Source organism: Sardina pilchardus, chromosome 6 (genome assembly GCF_963854185.1).
Source record: "Sardina pilchardus chromosome 6, fSarPil1.1, whole genome shotgun sequence".
Taxonomy (NCBI): domain Eukaryota; kingdom Metazoa; phylum Chordata; class Actinopteri; order Clupeiformes; family Clupeidae; genus Sardina; species Sardina pilchardus.
In genome coordinates this window covers 19713757-19721256 of record NC_084999.1, presented here as the reverse complement: position 1 = coordinate 19721256, position 7500 = coordinate 19713757, and the positions used below count along the sequence as shown (strand labels likewise).

General features: G+C 45.0%; 1 protein-coding gene across 1 annotated transcript in view; it reads right to left on the bottom strand.

Annotated features, from left to right (window-relative positions):
- The window catches only part of LOC134082889 (regulating synaptic membrane exocytosis protein 2-like), a 97139-nt gene that overhangs the window by 74702 nt on the left and 14937 nt on the right, over positions 1 to 7500 (bottom strand). The window contains exons 6-9 of the mRNA XM_062538919.1: positions 7401 to 7500; positions 5087 to 5133; positions 4272 to 4384; positions 1921 to 1968 (exon numbers count right to left, since the gene is read on the bottom strand). The exon at positions 7401 to 7500 is cut by the window's right edge and continues 24 nt beyond it. Coding sequence (XP_062394903.1) covers positions 1921 to 1968; positions 4272 to 4384; positions 5087 to 5133; positions 7401 to 7500 — 308 coding nt within the window. The remainder of the gene's footprint in view (positions 1 to 1920; positions 1969 to 4271; positions 4385 to 5086; positions 5134 to 7400) is intronic.

The following is a 7500-nucleotide window of genomic DNA, read 5'->3' as shown; positions in this document are numbered from 1 at the left end:
CCCATACTTGCATGTACAGTGCTCACAGAAAAGGAAAAGGAAAAGGTTCTGCACCGGCCGGCACAAACATTTCCAAATGTTTTTTTTTTTTATGTTTGTTTGTTTTTCGTTTTTTTTTTTTTTTTTTCACTGTGCTCTTAATTGTAGGTCATGCAGCAAAAGCAAGACAAAGCATTCACTGTGTCGAGGAAACCAAAGCAGAGTATCTGCAACAAGGGGATTCAGGTCAAACAAATTGTACCATAGTGTATGTGACATTGAGGGGGTGTGTGTGTGTGTGAGGGGGGTGTTACGCAATCCCCCTGAGTGGCATGGAACAATACGCTTAAGTTGCTCACGCCCTCACGTGACGGCTGCACTATCTCCGCTGAATGAACGACCTGTCTGGAGTCTGTGTAGGGCTTTTTCCCCCCCCACTTCAGCCCCCCCCTGCAGAGGGAAGATACTGCAGCGGGCCTGACTGTGGAGAGTCATTCCTCATCACCTGGGCCAGGTAGAGCGTTACGCCGTAGCGGACACGTGCTGTACATTAAAGGCACATAGGGCCTCAGATCCCCCTGAGTCTCTGGGAAGTACACTCTGTCCTTCAGGAGGACTCTGGCAATGTAGAGCCAGGCACTACTACAGTATACAATACTTGAGCCTCCATACAGTATGTGAGAGTGCTCTTAGAAATATCCACAATGTACAGATTTACCGCATTTCACTCTCTATTCACCAAAATGTGCATTGCACAACATATAGCCCTACGAACTTATGTGATACAGTGATTGTTCCAAAAGATGCATATGCATATTTTTTTTTAACTTAGTCACTTGTATGGGTGTGATATGTGTATGTAGAAGTCCTTCTGTGTCCCCTCTAAAGTGTCCATCTCTGGGTCCCCCCCAAAACGAAGAGTCATTGTGGGCAGTAACCAACCTCCTGCTCCATCCAGTTTCCACAGGAATAGGGTACAATTTGCTTTATGTTCATCATGACAAGTCAGTCTCTGTGCTCCATTGGAAAATGCAGTCTGCTTTCTAAGGACAGTAAACCGTTCCTTCCCATTGTAGCATGAAACTGTTGCTCCTCAGATTGGTTAGTCAGTAGTAAAATATGTTAAATCTAAATCCAGATATGATATGTATAATTTATTGTGTCGTTAGGCACACAGTATGCTTGTTTTCAGCAGAAAACAACAAGTGAACTTCTTAAAAGAGACTGCTAAAAAAAAGGTGGTATAAGCTGGTTGCGTTCACTAAGGCCACCGGCATTGGCCGTTTTTTTGGCAGCCACCGTGTGAGACATTTAAGTCTCCGTCCCGTACCAGAGGTGAGGCGAGTATCAGGAGTCCGTGCAGTTTCATGTTACGCGGAAAAAAGAATCGCGTTTTATCTGTCCCACCAAACTCTGTAACACTAAAACTTTTAAAGAGGGGCCATCTACCATTGCCACGGTTACACAAGAGAGCAGATCCAGCTCTGCAGGGGGAGGGCCCCATACGGGGGCTGTGAAGCCAGAGAGACGAATCATGTGGAACTATTTAACAAGTCAGGATAGAAAAGTGGTCTGAGTGGGTTGGCAATAGTTGAGGGTCTCTTACAAGTTTTTTTTTTTAACTCGTTTAGTCATGCAAACAGTCCTTGGATCCCATCAAGTGATAATAGAGGGTTAATTAAATGATTAGGAATTAATAAATACAAATTAAATACAAATGTATTGATCTGAATAAATTATAATAATAATAATAATAGTAAGTAATAATAATACTAATGCTAATAATGAAAAATCTCAGATAAAACTGATTGGGATGCAGTCACATCTCCGATATGCATTTTCCAAAGTGGAAGCGATTGAGTGAAGGTGCGGACGAAGAGAAGAGAAGAGAAGAGACTGAGAGGAGAGAAGAGCATCATGCCTCCACACAGGCTTCATTACCTGCACCCTAGGGGCAAAAGGCGAACTTCTTCTACTAAGGCTTTGGCTCTAGGTGGAGGCAAAATTACACGGCAGGGTGGGGGAGGGGGGAGAAAGAGGGGAAAAAGTTTTGCAATAAAAGCTGAAACCCCCACAAGGACACTTTTCAAACACAGCACAATCTCGCCCTCAGCTCTCCCTCCCTCCCTCTCTCTCTCTCTCTCTCTCTCTCTCTCTCTGTTAGCAATCTCTCCCTCCCTCTTCTTTCTCTCTCTCTCCCTCTCTCTCCCTCTTTCTTTCTCATTCTCTCTCTGTCTCTCTCTCAGGGGTGGTCTTGTCACTGCACTGTTTTTTTTCTCTCCATCTCTCCCAAAATTGCATACATTGCATCCCCAAATGAGTTATTACAGGTTATTGTTTGGATGTCTTGGCGGAGGTCTGGTGGAAGGCTCACCGCTCCGAATCCATGCGTAGAGGAGAAGACGACGACCAACTGAATCATCAACCCCTCCATATAAACCACACGCACACGCACACGCACACGCACACGCACACGCGCACAGCGCACACACACACACACACACACACACACACACACACACACACACACACACACACACACACACACACTACCTTCTTCTCTCTATTACACACACACAAAATCTCTCTCTCTCTCTCACTCACACACACACACACACACACACACACACACACACACACACACACACTCAGCCCCCCCCCCCCCCCCTCTGTTTAATTTCCTTGCCTCGCTGTACCTGCTCTTGCGGCGCCTCTGAAAACTTTCCCGTGTCCCTGCGTCAGAGTGACGCCAGCGAGGCCATTGAGTAACCGCGAGCGCGCGAGCGCTCCAGCCGCTAACAAAAGAGCTAGCCGCGGGCTGCTCTGACTCAACGCGGGAGAGCGTTCGAACCGAGCCGCCCTGCCTTTTCAGGCCGCTTTCCCTTTTGTACACACGCGCGCACTGTTTGGATCTCCCAAGGTCTCCCAAGGCACACTCTGAGTGCTCGCGGTAAATATGCTGAGATTCATGCACCCACACAAATACGTGTGAAAAGTCTAGCTTTGATTGCGATTGTCAACTCTTCTGTGTCTCTATGAGTCAATTTCCTGATTTCAATTCCTCTCTAGCGATGAAAAAAAGTGCCATGTGATAAGAATGTACAGTATTCTCAGCCTCAGCCTTATTTGCACTGTCTGTACCGACACCGACTGTTAGGTGTTAAAAGTTAAATGCTGTTTTGACACACTCCAGGTAAATATTAATGAAAACATAAATAATGCTCATAAAAAATGTATCTCATCTTTATCTTAGCAAACAAAACAAATTAAATATATAAGTATATAATTATAACTATATATATATATATGTATGTGTGTGTGTGTGTGTGTGTGTGTGTGTGTGTGTGTGTGTGTGTGCATCTGTTGTGCTCCCTGTACAAATGTGTTTCTGCAGTTGCCCATATCCACTCTGGCCTCAATTTCCTTAAGAGCTGCAACATCTTAGACGGCCTAAAGTGACACTGAATTACCGTGTAATCTAGTCTGGCGCTTGTCACCGGGAGCAACCACCTGTCGCTCTCTCCCTCCCTCCCTCTATCGCCCCTTCTCACTATCTCTCTCTCTCTCTCCCCATCTCACTCTACCTCTCTCTCCCTGTCTCTCTCTATCTCACTCTCTCTCTCTCTCTCTCTCCCCAGAGAGGATATTTTTACAGGAGACAATGAGCTACACGGAGGCACGAGGCGACGCAGCCATCCATTACCCTGCGGAGGCGCTGGGCCTCGTCCAGCCTGGTGGGCAGACAGACAGACTGACTGACAGACTGACTGGCCGACTGACTGACCGACTGAGTGACCACGCGTGGAGCCGGGCCAAGGTCTGTTCCCACAGTCGTGTCTCTGATGCCCCCCCTGTCTCTCTTCTCTCTTTCTCACTCCCGTGTTTGCCCATTTTCTAATAGCCCTGGCCCGCTGATAATAACCCCAGCTGCCCTGAGACCAGCGGACAGACTACTGTGCCAATATCACTCTCACACATCACAAAGTTAAGCAAGTCAGAGGGGCCTACACACAGCAATGTCAGACACCTAACAATAACAAGTAACAAAGTAAGTAACATAATGATCTAATTAATGAAGTTCTAGATCATTCTGTAGTTCAAGTTTTGTTCTACTAAGTTCAAAAACTGCAAAATAACTCTCCATAAATAAAGACACATTTGCACTCATACTTGTGATGCAGCATTATTAAAGACTACACTATGGCCATTAATCAAGAGGCCCTATATTCATATCCCTGTGTGTCCTGCAGCAGCAGCAGCAGCAGCAGCAGTGGTGCACCATGGGTACTCACTGAGAGCTGTCCAGACAAGTACTGAGGGGCGTCTCGCAGCATCCCAGAGCTCATGGGAGACGTGACGGAGATGGAGGGCCGGTCCATCTTCTGCGACTCGAACGAGCTCGAACCTGACCGACAAAGAGAGGAAAAGAGAGAAAGACAGACAGAAAGAAAGAAAGAAAGAAAGAAAGAAAGGGAGAGGAACAAATGAGGCATGATAGGGAAACATATGGAAGGAGATGCTTATGTGAGATAAATATTGGATCCTGTAAACTTTCTGAATTTTTTTTTGGTGTTTTTTTTTTTTTAAATAACTCACTTGATATTAAAACAAATACCAGTAGGCTACTCAGATTTCAGTCTGGTTGTACTTAATTACCCTGATTTTGCAATCAGACTGAAATCCATTTCATATTTGGGAATAAGTAACCTGGAGTTTATCATGATTCCTGAATGAAAATGTGTCATCATGGAATTGGATTTTTACTAGTTTGTTTAGGATGTAAACTGGAACATTCCTTATTCTGATAACTATCAAAATGTTTTTTTTAATCAGATCGTTTAGCACATGGCACCACACTGACTCAATCACTTCGCGCACTGTGAGAGGCGCTCAAAGACTGAGAACAAGGCCGTCCGAAAACACATGAAACACACACTCGGACTGGAGAGTGCACTGAGAGTGTACTGAGAGTGTACTGAGAGTGCACTGAGAGTGATACTGAGAGATCAGACGGTCACATTATGAAAAGACCAGAGAGAAGGACTAAGGGGTGGACAGTTCTTTTCACTCAGGGACAGCTGATCCCTATGGATTCCTTTCCACTCACTTGATTCCAGTTGTGCGTGTGTGCTGTCTGGTATCCTTGGAATATCTCTGCAACATAAGAGAGAGAGAGAGAGAGACATGGTGAGAGATGGAGAGAGAAAGGGATGGAGAGAGAGAGAGAGAGATGGAGGGAGGCACTCACGCACGCAGGGGATCATTTAGAGTTAATGCAGGCAGCATGGGCTTTAAATGACCCTAAGCAGCACATTAGTTTGGGCTTTGGTGGCAGCGCACTCTCTCTGCATTACAACGCAGATCAGATATGGGGACGGACCGACAGCCAAGAGAATCTCGGAGGAGTGGCTTCACCAACAAAGAGGCTTTTGGGAGCTAACATTGTCAATGTAGGTGAGCTCCATCCCAGTGGGCAGTGGCTGGGGTACCACAGCGACCACAGATAAACAGGGTGGAAGGCCAGGCATGATGGGAAATGTAGTGAAAGTGTAGTGTTCTGATCCTGGTCAGACTACAATGGAACGAGGCCCTTTAGTCTTCTCAAGCCAGAAACTCAATTGATCAACTACTATCGGACAATAGACTCTTACTCCCACACCTCCTCAGTACGCACATATGGATTCCATATTCGATTCCCCATGTGTAAACGGTATGTGTGAAGTACATTCAAATTTAATTCACATAAGAGATGTGACATTTTTCTGACATGGGCATGACGGCCAGGACTTCCAGAATGTTCAATTCCTATTCACTGTAACGTCCAATTAATAACTCAAGTTCACATCATGTAGGATAAAATCTGAACTTGATAAAATCATTAAATGCCATAAAATGCCATAGTCATCAAATACCGCAAATCTCAGGAGGTCATATTCCGATTAAGGTGTATGTGCATGTCTACATAATGGGACAAAGACGGAATACTCCCCCTCCTCATTATTACTGCTTACTCCAACCATGGCTGTATGGCAGAAAATGCTTACATGACAGTGTCTTACTCTGAATATTGTCTTCATCAGGTGAATATTGCAATGCTGCTGTCCACGTACACATAGCCTATATTTACTACCACTCTAGGATGGTACACAGCCTAGTAGGGATGTCCCGATCAGGTTTTTTTGCCCCCGAGTCCGAGTCCGAGTCATTTGATTTTGAGTATCTGCCGATACCGAGTCCCGATCCGATACTTTTAAGTATCAATGATATAGCCTACTACCTTTAACTATTGCTTGTTTTCGTATCATTAGGCCTATACACCATATTTTGAAAATATTTAACAAAGACCATTTTTTACTTTCCAGTCATTTATTAAACTAACCATTTTTATACCTGCAGTGTTTATTAATAGGGCCTACCTTAAATCTAATTTACGTGTATCTCATTGATACTTGTTCAATCATAAGGATGAAAGAACTGAACATATTGAAGCAAAGTAATCAAACTACATTCATAGACATGTGTCTATTCTTCATCCACTATGCCTCCATGAAGTTTGGCCTTTTCATTCGAACACCTTTTCACGTGACTCTCAGGATATAGTTTTCTGCCTCACTTATGGATACAATGTTTAATTCTGGACTGAATCACTGAAACAGAAGTTGCGCGATCGCTGTCAGTTTTATTTACTTTCGTTTTGCGTCATATAGCGCCAGTCAAGGCGTCAATAATTGAATAGGCTACAGGACGAAAAATGGCAGGGGATGGACAGGATTAGCTGACAACTCTGTGATGCTCGCTTTGTCCGAGCTCAACTATCTGTCTGCAGTTTTCGAGCGGCCAGATCAGACCGCTGTATAGCATTCACTGCCACCGGGCAGAGCAGCCACTCGTTTAAATCACACGGCTGCCTGCGAGCAGCCGCGGCCGCGGGAGAGAGACGGTGAGTGAAGGAGGGGGCTAGGGGCGGGCAAACACACACACACACACACACACACACACACACACACACACACACACACACACAGCAGAGTTGTGTTGTTAACGTATTAGAACTAGTATTTAGTTGATGACTTGCGGCCGTTTTACACACGCCAAAGTGGCGGATTACACTTTGTCATAATCCACTCGCCAGAACAGAAATCTACACGCCATTGGCGCTTGACGGGTGCTAATTTTGAGCCCTGCCTGTACCACCACATAACAGCAAATACTAAGCTGTTATTTTTCCCATTTGTTTTGAAGTATTATAGATCTGTTAATATATATAAATATATATATATATCCGATCCCTGATCGGGATGTAAAGTCCGATTCCGATCGAGTCTGAAACTACGTGATCGACCCCGATTTCCGATCACGTGATCGGATCGGGACATCCCTACAGCCTAGTGACCTCAATGATCTCAGGGTCAGACACTCACCCAATGGGTCGCGAGACCACTAGTTCCACCTGAGGCTCGGGCTTTGATTCTAGAATGATATTGTAAACTTCTTTAAAAGTGGCTCCTTGTAATATCCTGC